The sequence below is a fragment of the Notolepis coatsorum genome, assembly GCF_963971535.1.
Source record: "Notolepis coatsorum genome assembly, chromosome: 6".
NCBI lineage: Eukaryota > Metazoa > Chordata > Actinopteri > Aulopiformes > Paralepididae > Notolepis > Notolepis coatsorum.
The window spans coordinates 171,768,990-171,785,077 of record NC_140170.1 but is presented as its reverse complement, the minus strand read 5'-3'; the positions used below and the strand labels follow the sequence as shown (position 1 = coordinate 171,785,077).

General features: G+C 40.2%; 1 protein-coding gene across 1 annotated transcript in view; it reads left to right on the top strand.

Moving 5' to 3' along the window:
• Window positions 1–16,088, top strand: part of serinc3 (serine incorporator 3) — a 60,401-nt gene that overhangs the window by 12,236 nt on the left and 32,077 nt on the right. Inside the window, exon 2 of the mRNA XM_084316112.1 lies at window positions 15,141–15,302. Within this exon, the coding sequence (XP_084172238.1) occupies window positions 15,141–15,302 (162 nt within the window). The remainder of the gene's footprint in view (window positions 1–15,140; window positions 15,303–16,088) is intronic.

Below are 16,088 nucleotides of genomic sequence, written 5' to 3'. Positions count from 1 at the left end.
AGAAACAAATATACTAATTAAAATGGTTGAACTGTAGTAATACTGTAGGCCCAACTCAACTATTTTAACTAGTACTGTAGGCTCAACTAAACTATTGAACTGTAGTACTGTTGGCTCAACTCAACTATTTTAACTGTACTGTAGGTCCAACTCAACTATTGAACTGTAGTAGTACTGTTGGCCCAACTCAACTATTTTAACTAGTACTGTAGGCCCAACTCAACTATTTTATCTGTAATACTGTTGGCCCAACTCAACTATTTTAACTGTAGTACTGTAGGCCCAACATAACTATTTTATTTGTAATACTGTAGGCCCAACTCAACTATTTTATCTGTAATACTGTTGGCCCAACTCAACTATTTTAACTGTAGTACTGTAGGCCCAACATAACTATTTTATTTGTAATACTGTTGGCCCAACTCAACTATTTTAACTGTAGTACTGTAGGCCCAACATAACTATTTTATTTGTAATACTGTAGGCCCAACTCAACTATTTTAACTGTACTGTAGGTCCAACTCAACTATTTTAACTGTAGTACTGTTGGCCCAACTCAACTATTTTATCTGTAATACTGTAGGCCCAACTCAACTATTTTAACTGTACTGTAGGCCCAACTCAACTATTTTAACTGTAGTACTGTAGGCCCAACTCAACTATTTTAACTGTACTGTAGGCCCAACTCAACTATTTTAACTGTACTGTAGGCCCAACTCAACTATTTTAACTGTACTGTAGGCCCAACTCAACTATTTTAACTGTAGTACTGTAGGCCCAACTCAACTATTTTAACTGTAGTACTGTAGGCCCAACTCAACTATTTTAACTGTAGTACTGTAGGCCCAACTCAACTATTTTAACTGTAGTACTGTTGGCCCAACTCAACTATTTTAACTGTACTGTAGGCCCAACTCAACTATTTTAACTGTAGTACTGTTGGCCCAACTCAACTATTTTAACTGTAGTACTGTAGGCTCAACTCAACTATTTTAACTAGTACTGTAGGCCCAACTCAACTATTTTAACTAGTACTGTAGGCCTAACTCAACTATTTTAACTGTAGTACTGTAGGCCCAACTCAACTATTTTAACTAGTACTGTAGGTCCAACTCAACTATTTTAACTGTACTGTAGGCTCAACTCAACTATTTAACTGTGGTACTGTAGGCTCAACTAAACTATTGAACTGTAGTACTGTAGGCTCAACTCAACTATTTTAACTGTAGTACTCTTGGTCCAACTCAACTATTTAACTGTAGTACTGTAGGCTCAACTCAACTATTTTAACTGTAGTACTGTTGGCCCAACTCAACTATTTTAACTGTAATACTGTAGGCTCAACTCAACTATTTTAACTGTAGTACTGTTGGCTCAACTCAACTATTTTAACTGTAGTACTGTAGGCTCAACTCAACTATTTTAACTGTAGTACTGTAGGCTCAACTCAACTATTTTAACTGTAGTACTGTTGGCTCAACTCAACTATTTTAACTGTAGTACTGTAGGCCCAACTCAACTATTTTAACTAGTACTGTAGGCCCAACTCAACTATTTAACTGTAGTACTGTTGGCCCAACTCAACTATTTTAACTGTAGTACTGTTGGCCCAACTCAACTATTTAACTGTAGTACTGTAGGTCCAACTCGACTATTTTAACTAGTACTGTTGGCCCAACTCAACTATTTTAACTGTAGTACTGTAGGCCCAACTCAACTATTTTAACTGTAGTACTGTAGGTCCAACTCGACTATTTTAACTGTAGTACTGTTGGTCCAACTCGACTATTTTAACTGTAGTACTGTTGGCCCAACTCAACTATTTTAACTGTAGTACTGTTGGCCCAACTCAACTATTTTAACTGTAGTACTGTAGGCCCAACTCAACTATTTAACTAGTAATACTGTAGGCCCAACTCAACTATTTAACTGTAGTACTGTAGGCCCAACTCAACTATTTTAACTAGTACTGTAGGTCCAACTCAACTATTTTAAATGTAGTACTGTAGGCCCAACTCAACTATTTTAACTAGTACTGTTGGCCCAACTCAACTATTTTAACTGTAGTACTGTAGGCCCAACTCAACTATTTTAACTAGTACTGTTGGCCCAACTCAACTATTTTAACTGTAGTACTGTAGGCCCAACTCAACTATTTTAACTAGTACTGTTGGCCCAACTCAACTATTTTAACTGTAGTACTGTTGGCTCAACTCAACTATTTAACTGTAGTACTGTTGGCCCAACTCAACTATTTTAACTGTAGTACTGTAGGCCCAACTCAACTATTTAACTGTAATACTGTTGGCCCAACTCAACTATTTTAACTAGTACTGTAGGCCCAACTCGACTATTTTAACTGTAGTACTGTTGGCCCAACTCAACTATTTAACTGTAGTACTGTAGGCCCAACTCAACTATTTTAACTAGTACTGTTGGCCCAACTCAACTATTTAACTGTAGTACTGTAGGCCCAACTCAACTATTTTAACTAGTACTGTAGGCCCAACTCAACTATTTTAACTGTAGTACTGTTGGCCCAACTCAACTATTTTAACTGTAGTACTGTTGGCTCAACTCAACTATTTAATCTGTAGTACTGTTGGCCCAACTCAACTATTTAACTGTAGTAATACTGTAGGCCCAACTCAACTATTTTATCTGTAATACTGTTGGCCCAACTCAACTATTTAACTAGTAATACTGTAGGACCAACTCAACTATTTTAACTGTAGTACTGTAAGCTGTAGGCCCAACCCAAGTTGAATAAATTGTTGAGGAAATAGTGTCCGCAGTTCACAAGTCGTCTGCTCTCTTCTGGGTGATGTCATACGGAGGAGATTCTCTGTGTTGTGAACTTGCGATGTGACCGAGCTCTGGAGACACATGTTGGTGCTTTATGTCTGGTTACCACCTGTTCTGCAGAATGCCCCTTTAAATGTAGACCTGTATTCTCTTCAAGAATGTACTGTATGTGAATATACCTCTCATCTATGGTAGAAAATTCAGTCTATATAATATTTAAAAGTTATATATTGTACTCCTTTTCAACTAGTTAACTGAGGTCCCGAAAACATGTATTTTGACGTTTTTTGCTGAAAATACTCATGCAGATTATGCATTCTAGTAGCCTCTATATCCCTCTGTTCCAGTCCTGTTCTTGAACTGTTACTGTGTTGTGGATTTAAATGCAAATGAGCTGCTGCGTCACGCGCACCTATGACTTTGATGCCGCACCTGGCTCACAAAATCAAACTGTCAAACTAGGCATTGTAGATCAAATATGAATTAAGATCCAGCAATTTATACTAAAATGTTGTCAGAAACATATTTTAGTGCACCGTTTATGTGGAAAATTAGAATGTTTACAAGCAAGGCACCATCTTGGAAAACGGAGACACACGGTTCGAGCCCAGCTCTCCGCATTGCTACCAGCTTGGCTGGTCGTTCATACTAATACAATTGGCAGTATTAGGGGGTGGGAAGCTGGTGGGTGGGGATCGGACGTTGTGGACAGCGACTCCTACAGGTCGGTTGGTGCGCCTGCGCAGCAGAATCAGGAAGCGACGGGGGCGGCGTGTCCCTCCCACGCAGACCCTCGCCGCTGAGAGATCGCGCTGTGCAGGTGAAAAGATGCGACGGCTGCTTCCTCGAGTACCGGAGGGGACACGTGATGTAAGGCTTTGTCCACATTGCAGCCGGCTTGTGGGAGGCATGGCCTAACAGCGTTCGAGACAGGGGAGGGTAGAATTGGACGATACGAAATTGGGATGGGAGAAAAATTGAAAATGGGAGAAAAAAGTAGATAAAAAAAAAGGAAAACGGAGACACACATGTCAAGGGACCACCCATGCAATGAGCGCATCGTTGTGACATCACAATGTTACGGAAGTCCAAACGGCTCGTTTTAAAGGCATATTTTGTATTGAATATAGTTGCAGTTGAATGTAGACTGTGTGCTCTGTGGACTGAGCATTTGAGAGCATCACAGTATTTATAAAGTAGCACCTAGACCTGCTTTATAATAAAAAATATAAATGGAAATCTCCCTTTCTAGAAGAAGAAGAAGATTACTTTATTGTCAATGTACACGAGGCAATTGAAATGTGTCTTTTCACATATCCCTCCTAGTTACACGTACACACAGTCCTCATACCCCCCCTAGTTACACACAGTCCTCATATCCCTCCTAAATACACATACACACAGTCCTCATATCCCTCCTTGTTACACATACACACAGTCCTCATATCCCTCCTAGTTACACATACACACAGTACTCATATCCCTCCTATGCACATACACACAGTCCTCATATCCCTCCTAGTTACACATACACACAGTCCTCATATCCCTCCTAGTTACACATACACACAGTCCTCATATCCCTCCTTGTTACACATACACACAGTCCTCATATCCCTCCTAGTTACACATACACACAGTCCTCATATCCCTCCTAGTTACACATACACACAGTCCTCATATCCCTCCTTGTTACACATACACACAGTCCTCATATCCCTCCTAGTTACACATACACACAGTCCTCATATCCCTCCTAGTTACACATACACACAGTCCTCATATCCCTCCTTGTTACACATACACACAGTCCTCATATCCCTCCTAGTTACACATACACACAGTACTCATATCCCTCCTATGCACATACACACAGTACTCATATCCCTCCTAGTTACACATACACACAGTACTCATATCCCTCCTAGTTACACATACACACAGTCCTCATATCCCTCCTTGTTACACATACACACAGTCCTCATATCCCTCCTAGTTACACATACACACAGTCCTCATATCCCTCCTAGTTACACATACACACAGTCTGCATATCCCTCATAGTTACTAGGGATGGGTACCTTTCACATTTGAACCGATACGGTACCGGTACCCAACGGTACCTTTTTTGGGTACTTTAGTCTCTAAAAATGTAATCTACCTACCTCAGTCGTAAAAGAAAAAATCCAAACTTCAAATAACTACACTTTTGACCGTTTTCGGCTTGCCATTGCCCCGACTGCTTTGTTGTTGAATCAAGTAAAATCCTAGGTAAGCGTATATTGTGTGACATGAAAAGAAAAAAGGTAAAACTTTTGGTGTAGTAGTAGTACTACTACTTTTTACTCGGTAGTACCGACGTGTTTTGGTAAGTACCTTTAAAAGTACAGAATTCGGTACCCATCCCTAATAGTTACACATACACACAGTTCCCCACTCATTTCATCAGAGAGGTCAGAGTGCAGGGAGCAGTTTTGGGGTTCAGTACCTTGCTCAAGGGCACTTATACAGAGATGGTGGGCACTGTAGATGTAATAGCAGCCATCCTTCAGTCACCAGCTCACAGCTGGAATGCACCCTCCTGTCAGTGGCAGGGATTGAACCGGCGACCTTTCGGTTACTGGCCGAAATGTGAATGTGAAAAGCAGTGGAAACCCTGGAAAGCAGATGAACGCAGTGAGACGCAGTAGCTTGGATGAGAGTGAGGGCGAAGAGGGTGGCACCGTGGGACGCACCAAGATGTGGAAAGCGGAAGTGGCACAAGGGAGTTAGTTGAATTCTCCACCATCTCTTAGCACGAGAGACAGAAACATACTTATCATGAACAGCCCAGGAACTCTTTGTTTTGTTAGAAAACCAGGATTTGTTTTGTCACCTGACCAACCAATTATAAAAATAAAACTATTATGGTATGGACCGCCGCCTGGCCGATCTGCTCTGAAGCAGCAGACAGAGCTAGCCCAGGCCTGAGATGATTTGATAAGCTAAACCTATTATTATTTATCTGACTTCTTTGAAAACCAAGCCATTTATTTTGTTTCCTCATCTGTTCCTCAATACTACACTGGTTAGAACGTAGATTAAAATACATAAAGGCATCGATTCCAATGTTTCCACAGACCAGAGGAGTACCTTGTATCGCTTTGTTTGACATCAGTAATGGCACCTATTATCCTGTTTTTTTTTACTCTTAATAGTCAACACATAAATTTAAACATCAAGTTCCTCAGCAGAGCATGGAAGCTGGGGAAAGTTTTTGTCACAAACATATAGCTTGCACTAGTCCATCTTGGGAGCTTAAGGAGGATCCTAAATGCATCATTATATGCTACCTGCAGGTTTTTTCATTTTAGCTGTGCTATAATTACACCAGAGGTGGGCTGTATAAAGCGAAGTACAATAGGCTCTGAACAGGCTTATTTTCACATGATCTCTACATATATGTATGACCCGTAATTCATTATAGTTCATTGTAAAATAGCGACAGTAGTGTAATTATAACGGGCTCACGCGCGAACAAGAGGTTGGCCTGCTTGTTTGGCATGGGGGGGCAGATGCAGAACACCCACCTCCAAACGCGATTAAATATTGTTTCAAATAAAAAGCGACATACTATTATTTTGTGTCATGTTTCCAAATAAGATTGGCCACAACGAAATGCTTTCTACTTCAATTTGTTGGTTAGAATAGATACCTCCGTTGAAACTTCACTGAGACTAAAAGTAAAAGACAGTATTTCTTTTCTGTGAGCTCCGCGCACAGATGTGATAATAATAATAATAACAATAATAATAATAGCTTCATTTTATATAGCGCTTTTCAAGAGACCCAATGTCGCTTTATATAGATAGGGGGGGAAATAACAAAGTAATAAACATAGTGGACAGACACAACATATAAATATGATGATGGGATTCAAGTTCACGTTTTTATTGATCACATAGGCAGGCTATACATGGCACGGTCCATTGTGATATTGTAGATGTATCGAGCAATAGACTGTTACTGTACCACCCATGTAGCTGTCAAAGCTCCATCACAAATGCAGTTATGTGAATAGAAAGGGATTCCACTCAGTGATGCGCATTTGCCTGATAAAATGAATTAATTTAATGTCGTCGCTGCCGGGAGGAAAGGCATGCTGCATGTTTTCAATTCATTAAATAAAACGGATACTTTTTGCAAGGGTTTACTGACTGTCATACAAATAATCAACCAACTACATACTGTAACTTTTCAGTGCACGTTCTTATTTACATTGTGACAACATCCTTGTGAGCTCCCGCACACAGACATGATGGAATTCAAGTGCAAGTTTGTATTGATCACATATAGGCAGGCTACACATTGCGTATAGGCTACATCATACATGGCAGTGAGATTCATTGTTCTTGTATATGCTCTCGTATTATTGTTTATATAGGCTACCCAATACCGACATCAAAATAGATTGTATGCATCTACAAATCATATGCAGCAGGTAGAAAATTTACGAAAAATCCGTCGCGATTTGGAATAAAATTGATGAACTTTAATCCCTGGGTATTAATCGAACAAAACGGAAAAAGGCAGTCATATTCCAGCACGGTCTTTATTAGTTAATATGGTCTTTAAGTTAATAGATATCATATCCGACATCACCGTACGTGTACATGTCTGTCAGCCTGCGTATTTCTCCATAACACGCTTCCCTCGGCTTAGTCCACTTTTCCACATTTCATGGGGGTGTCCCATTACCGTATATGGTTAATTACGGGCGGTGCTATATGCAAATACGTAAAACCATGCACGAGCTGCAGCGTAGGATCAAAGTGATATTTATCAAGACAGGTGTGTGTACGACCTGTGTACGCACGTGTGATAAATCCCGTTTCTTTTGTGCGTACACACATTCTAAATGATGTGCTTAAGAACAAAGATAGAACACTTTCTAAGAATTGTTGATAAATGAGGGCCCTGATCTCCAGCAGCCACTTGATCCAGCTACAACCCACGCTAGTCAGGGCTAGTAACATGTCTCAATGCTCTGCTCTAAGCTGACCGTACCTGTCTGTCTAGGGAATTAACCTGTTTACAATCTCCCAAGCTTCCCACTCTGCTCTGGTCTCACGTCAGGTGTCTTAAAGCGGCATGGTGGTGTAGTGGTTAACACTGTCACCTCACAGCTAGAAGGTTCGATTCCTGCTTGGGGACCAGGTTTCCGCGTTGCCAGGTAGCGTGTATATTTTCCCCAACGGAGTTTCACTTCCGTGTTCGGTTTGCGCGATCTGATTGGCCACTGAAGTTTTTTTCAGCGTCAATCGCGTTACTCCTAACAATCGCGCCAGCAGGCTGTTACCCTAACCTTAACCAACTAACCCTAACCTTAACCCTAACCCTAACCTTAATCCTAACCATAACCAACTAACCCTAACCCTAACCTTAACCCTAACCATAACCAACTTCGAAAGAGAGCGACTTCGAAAGAGTCGCCAAGCTTAACCCGTTTGTTAGGAGTAACGCGATTGGCGCTGAGAGAAACGTCAGTGGCCAATCAGATCGCGCAAGCCGAACGTGGAAGTGAAACTCCGTTGGGGAAAATATACAGGTGGGGTATCTCCCAGGCCTTTCTGTGTGGAGTTTGCATGTTCTCCCCGTGCTCGCAAGGGTAAGAGAAACCCAATGGAGGGCACCCAGTGCTCCCGGTTGCCCTTGGGGGGAAGGACGACGGGATGGGTCAAGTGCAGATACTCAATCGCATCGGCGACCCAACTAACTGCATGTGTGTGTGTGTTCCTGTGTGTGTGCGGCCCATCGCATGTGTGTGTCTGCCTGCATGCCGAATAAAGACTTCTCCAAAGTCCAGTTATTATATTATATATTAAAGGTGCAGGGCTGTGTGTAGATAATATGTATATATATGGTAATAGATTATAATGTATGTATATATATGGTAATAGATCATTAATAATGTGTATAGTAATAGATAATAATGAATATATATGGTAAGGTAATAGATAATAATGTATATATATGGTAATAGAAAATAATATATACATATGGTAATATATAATAATGTGTATATTTTAACAGATAATAGTGGTAACAGTACGGCGTGAGCAGGTCATTAGAGGTGGTAACAGAGTGAGCAGGTTATTATGGGTTATAACAGAGTGAGCAGGTTATTATGGGTTATAACAGAGTGAGCAGGTTATTAGAGGTTATAACAGAGTGAGCAGGTTATTATGGGTTATAACAGAGTGAGCAGGTTATTATGGGTTATAACAGAGTGAGCAGGTTATTAGAGGTTATAACAGAGTGAGCAGGTTATTAGAGGTTATAACAGAGTGAGCAGGTTATTAGAGGTTATAACAGAGTGAGCAGGTTATTAGAGGTTATAACAGAGTGAGCAGGTCATTAGTGGTTATAACAGAGTGAGCAGGTTATTAGGGTTTATAACAGAGTGAGCAGGTTATTAGGGTTTATAACAGAGTGAGCAGGTTATTAGGGGTTATAACAGAGTGAGCAGGTTATTAGTTTCAAGTTTCAAGTTTAAAGTTTCAAGTTTCTTTAATAGTTGTCATACAGAAGTACAGAATACTTTTATACAAAATGCTTCTTACTGTTACGCTCCAGAGACTGTGCAAGACAAGATAAGTATGAAATAAAATAACATAGTATAGCATGTAAATTAGAAGTAAAAAAAAAGAGGTCACAGTGTTCAGTATAGACATATGTACAATGTTCGATGCAGAATAGACATAACTGAGTTACCATATAATATACAATACTGTGTAGTGTACTAATATACAATACTATATAGTGCAAGGCAGAAATGGGATGAGGTGCAATTTAGGTACAATTTACAGTAGGTGTACGAGTTGTAGTGCAAATCCTTTATCAATAAATATAAAGTGTGTTTGTGTGATCTAAAGTGTGGAGAGTGGGTGCTGCAGTGTGTTGTTTGTTTAAGTGAGTGTGTGTGTGTGGGTGTGTGTGCTGTGTGCATTTGATGGTTGTTGCATAGTGTTTATTGTTCGTTTAGCAGCCTGATGGCCTGGGGATAGAAGCTTCTTCTGAGATATGTGGTTAGAGGTTATAACAGTAGTGAGCAGGTCATTAGAGGTCATAATAGAGTGAGCAGGTCATTAGAGGTGGTAATAGAGTGGGATGTCTGTCTGTCTTGTGGTGGGCTGCCACACATATCTCTTTGTATGGGAAACACTTAAAGCCCCAATCCCATATTCACATACATTTGTGAAGAGTTTGATTACAGATGGTATTTGGAACATTTGATTTATGAATAATATTTCTGTTAACATTTTGGAAAAAGATATACAATGTACCAGCTTCTCAACTGTTACTGTTAAAGCTCTGTCTTTAGAACTGCACTTATTCATTATTATTAATATTATTATTATTATTAGTAGTAGTAGTAGTAGTAGTAGTAGTAGTAGTAGTAGTAGTAGTAGTAGTAGTAGTAGTAGTAGTAGTAGTAGTAGTAGTAGTAGTAGTAGTAGTAGTTAGTATTATTATTCCTTATTCACTTATTCTGTAGCGGATGTGAATAAGGAATGTTGAGTAAAATTATAATCTGCTCCATCCTGAGGTGAAATGTGAGTTTTAAAGATGTTTCAAATTAATAACAATATCTGCCAAACCAACCAGTGAGTGGTTGCCATAGTAACCAGGGACTCTGTGGCAATGGCATGTATAACAGATTCTCAAATGACTCCATATTAAAAGAGACTGTCCAGTCAGTAGGCGGTTGCACAAAATATCCTGAGTCTTTCTGATTAAGATTTCACTTAATGGGCACTTCACCAAAAAACAATGCAGATTTATTTTGCACATAATGTCACACACCATCTCCATCAGTTTTGCACACGTTCATTTAGTTTGACAGTTATTGACAGTAAATTTGTTTGAATGGCCACCAGTGTGTGTTGTGTTAATTATTACAGCACCATTAAATGGTGTAGATGTCAAATGAATTGCCTTGTTTTATAGGGACTGCTACCATATCATTTTATCGAGCTGTAATTAACACAACAAGGTCTGTTATTTTGGTGAAGTGCCCCTTTAAGGTTTTATTTTTCCAAAGTTTATGAGATTGCCTAAGACAGTTGCAACAAACAGCTCAGACTGTAAGGACAAATACTAAGCTGCTTACCACAGCACAACCGAAATATGGCATGAATATTCCACTGTTGCCAAGGTGACGGATTATTGACCAAAGATTTCTGAAGCAAAATAACTATAGCGTTTTGTTACTGTAGCCATAATATTAAGTTACACTAAGCAAACAGCAGTAGCCTATAATGTCTTTTCAAAGGAAAAGACAGAGGAAGAAGATGCTTATTGTACTATAATATGCTAAGAAAGGAACAGATTCTCCAGAGAAAATATGATCCAAAGGTTACATCCTGTGTGAAACTAGGAATGTGGCAAGAGATAACACATACACTAAACATAAGAGATCTGGCTATGAAAAGAACAAATGATGAAATACTGTATATATATATAAGTTGTATAGGAAAATATGACAACATAACATCAACAACTAAATAAAACCTGTTAAGTGGTTGTTTTGGGTCCCTTGAGTTTCTTCTAAGTTTGTGTTACTAAGGGTGATTGTGCAATGCCTTAACGATTTTAAAAAAGAAAAAAGGATCTAAGGAAGAAAACACGTATTATGGATAAATCATAAGGACAGGACTTGAGGTGAATTTGTGATTATGAGAAAATCATAAGTGAAGTTCTGAGGAAAAACTTAATTTATATATAGTATTGTATAGTATTGTATATTAGTACACTGCATAGTATTGTATATTATATGGTAACTCAGTTACGTCTATTCTGCATCGAACATTGTACATATGTCTATACTGAACACTGTGACCTCATTTTCTACTTCTAATTTACATGCTATACTATGTTATTGATAATTATCTTGTCTAGCACAGTCTCTGGAGCGTAACAGTAAGAAGCATTTTGTATGAAAGTATTCTGTACTTCTGTATGACAACTATTAAAGAAACTTGAAACTTGAAACTTGCTTCATGCAAGTGGTCACTAGTCCCTGTTATCAAGATGGTGGCAGACTGAACCTTTAGACTTTAGACACACTTACTTCAGTAGATACAACCCTCTGCCTTCTACCATCATGCTCAGCAGGCCGTAGAGAATCTTCTGGTAATAATCTGTAGGTTCGATTCTGGCTCCTCCTTGCAGCCTGTCAACGTGTCCTTGAGCAAGACACTTAACCCCTAACTGCTCCTGATGAGCAGGTTGACACCTTGCATGGTTGCCTCCACCGTCAGTGTGTGAATGTGAGGCATGAGTTGAAAAGTACGTTGGATAGAAATGGCAGTCCATTTACAGTAGAGTACTCCAATACAATGTCACTTCATTTCATTAAAGTTAAAGTGGTAACCCACAAGATCCAATTTGTATCTATTGGTGATAAGTGGTCATTGCTGTTGTAGTTTTGTAGTTTTCCTGTGTGCCTTTTGATTTACCTGGGAATGTCCTACCAGACACCAGTGTTTAGAGGAATGTCCTACCACTACCAGACACCAGTGTTTAGAGGAATGTCCTACCAGACACCAGTGTTTAGAGGAATGTCCTACCAGACACCAGTGTTTAGAGGAATGTCCTACCAGACACCAGTGTTTAGAACAGGAATATCCTACCAGACACCAGTGTTTAGACCAGGAATGTCCTACCAGACACCAGTGTTTAGAGGAATGTCCTACCAGACACCAGTGTTTAGAGGAATGTCCTACCAGACACCAGTGTTTAGAGGAATGTCCTACCACTACCAGACACCAGTGTTTACAGGAATGTCCTACCAGACACCAGTGTTTAGACCAGGAATGTCCTACCAGACACCAGTGTTTAGACCAGGAATGTCCTACCAGACACCAGTGTTTAGACCAGGAATGTCCTACCAGACACCAGTGTTTAGACCAGGAGTGTCCTACCAGACACCAGTGTTTAGAACACTGTATCATTTGGTGATAAAAAAAAATAGACATTTATTTATATGAAAAAGATTATTACTTTAACTAAATTGTAGATCTTTTGTTAAACTTCTATCAGAAGGGTTTGCAACAGAGTCTTTACCGTTTACCATAATCTTCTCCTTGATGATGCAGGTGGAGTTAATGGGAAAATTGCATTTCACTGAAAGATTTAATGTTTTGTACATTTTTCAAGTTTCAAAAGCCAAATTGCAAATCCAATTTATTTTAAACTGATGCTTACTATTCTAAATCCCCTGCCTTATCAGAGAGAGAAAACCCGCCACATTGAAACTTTGTGCGCAGGAAGAGGCTTTGATTATTCGCCGACAATAACCACTGAAGCTTCGAATCGAAGGCCAACAATTGATTTTTTGATCTACTTTTTCTCCCCCTTTTTCTGTATTTTTCTCCCATCCCAATTTAGTCATTATGCCAATCCCCCCCCCCCTTCCTGGTCGTTGCGCGCATTTGCCCCCCACTTGCCGGTCTAGGGAGGGGTGAAGACTATCACACATGTCTCCTCCGATACACGCGGAGTCAGCCAGCCGCTTCTTTTCACCTGACAGCGAGGACTCTCATTGGGGGAGTGTAACGTGTGGGAGGATCACACTACTTCCCCCAGTTCCCTCCCTCGCTGAGCAGGCGCCCCGACCGACCTGTAGGAGTGGCTGTTTACAACGACCAGGATACCCACTCCACCGGCTTCCCACCCTCTAACACTGCCAATTGTGTTAGTATGGACGACCGACCAAGCCGGAGGTACTGCTGACAGCTGGATTCGATACCAGTGTCTCTGCGGTGGTAGGCAGACGCTTAGTCCGCTGCGCTACCCAGCCGCCCCGAAGGCCAACAATTGTTGTGACTTTTTTGTCAGCCTACATTTCAACACACCACAGTTAGGGATGTGCGCAAGTCTTTTTTCACGAAATGACATTGCTGCAGGTATTGTGTTTGAGTGTTTGCTGCCGTGGTCCAGTAAACAAAATGCCTCTGCTCACATGCCGATGCAACCATGTGACCAGTGATGTAACGTTGTCTGAGCAACAGGTCCTGGAAGTTGAGTGGAATTTTATGCTCAATGCAGTTCACGTGTTAAATGTAAAAATAATAATAATAATAATTAATCATTAAAATAAAAAATACAAAAACCTAGTTCCCTTGTTAACCATGGTACTCATCCCTACCCACAATGCATTGCTTCATTTTTACATCTCCTAATAGACCTCTCATGCGTGCCATTTTTCTTCACAAATAAGGGCATATAAAGGACAACATCACTGGCATATGAAGGACAACATTACTGGCATATAAAGGACAACATTACTGACATATAAAGGACAACATTACTGGCATATAAAGAACAACATTACTGACATATATAGGACAACATTACTGTCATATAAAGGACAACATTACTGACATATAAAGGACAACATTACTGACATATAAAGGACAACATTACTAGCATATAAAGGACATCATTACTGGCATATAAAGGACAACATTACTGACATATAAAGGACAACATTACTGACATATAAAGGACAGCATTACTGGCATATAAAGGACAACATTACTAGCATATAAAGGACAGCATTACTGGCATATAAAGGACAACATTACTGACATAAAGGACAACATTACTGTCATATAAAGGACAACATTACTGACATATAAAGGACAACATTACTAGCATATAAAGGACAGCATTACTGGCATATAAAGGACAACATTACTGACATATAAAGGACAACATTACTGACATATAAAGGACAACATTACTGGCATATAAAGGACAACATTACTGGCATATAAAGGACAACATTACTGGCATATAAAGGACAACATTACTGATGTATAAAGGACAACATTACTGGCATATAAAGGACAACATTACTGGCATATAAAGGACAACATTACTGACATAAAGGACAACATTACTGACATATAAAGGACAACATCACTGACATATAAAGGACAACATCACTGACATAAAAAGGACAACATTACTCTTAAATAAGAAAGGAAAACAAATTATTTTGAGGGGGGGGGAAAGGAACCAGGAACCTTTTTTTGTAAAGATTCTGAAATGTGCAAGATACTTGATGTCTGCTACTATATCTGTAGCACTTTGATGAACATTGTTACTCAGCTGATAGAGTTGTGCCCTCCCTGATGACTTGTCGTACAGAACTTGTAAGTCGCTTTGGATAAAAGCGTCAGCTAAATGACTAAATGTAAATGTATATTGTGAGATCAGAGGTGTCATATTTGTCAAACGGCGGATGGATCTGGTTTTTAAATCTCTCTCTCCCTCCTCCCCTCCAGGTGCCGTGTCTGTGCAGCGGCGCCACATGCTTGATCTGCAGGTGTTGTCCCAACAGCAGGAACTCCACGGTGACACGCGTCATCTACGCCTCCATTCTGTTGCTAGGGACCATTATAGCCTGCATCATGCTGTCTCCGGGGGTGGACAAGCAACTCAAAAGGGTACGGGACGTCTAGACCAGACCGACTGACTGACTGACAGTGGAGGAGTGAATAGGAATGAGTCACTTCATAACGATGACTCACTTGTATTAAGTTTGGTCTGTTGAACAGAGAGCAGAGCTTTGTGAAATGTCTGCATTTATTACCACCTGCTGTAGCCTGACGGTTAGTCGAGTTGCCCTTGAGCAAGGCACTGAAACTCCCCAACCGCTTCAGTGGGAGCTGCTAACAGTGTCCAGCAAGCATCAGGCCAGGCGGAGTCAGAGCACAGCTGACATCACATGACATCACATGACATCACATGATTAGTTCACAGATACTGTGAAGGGGAAGAATACTGCAATATTCAACTAACTCCGTCTTGTTGCATAGAGAGTATGCACATGTAAAATTACCCAAAATGTTAGAACTGTTGTTGTGGAAATGATGACTAAAGCCCTTTGATCTCTATCCCCCTGGACATCAAGTAAATCAAGCCATTTGGGATGTCCAATCTGCTTCCTTGAGGATGTACTCGGGTTACCATGATTGGCCCATCAGTCACATCTAGCTGAGTGATGTAAGGGTAATCAAGCATCTACTGTATAGTGTCTATAGTAAACAGAAGGCCACGCCCCCTCAGCCTGCTGAGAGTTAAGATAGTGTCTAGTGAACAGAAGGCCACGCCCCCTCAGCCTGCTGAGAGTTAAGATAGTGTCTAGTGAACAGAAGGCCACGCCCCCTCAGCCTGCTGAGAGTTAAGATAGTGTCTAGTGAACAGAAGGCCACGCCCCCTCAGCCTGCTGA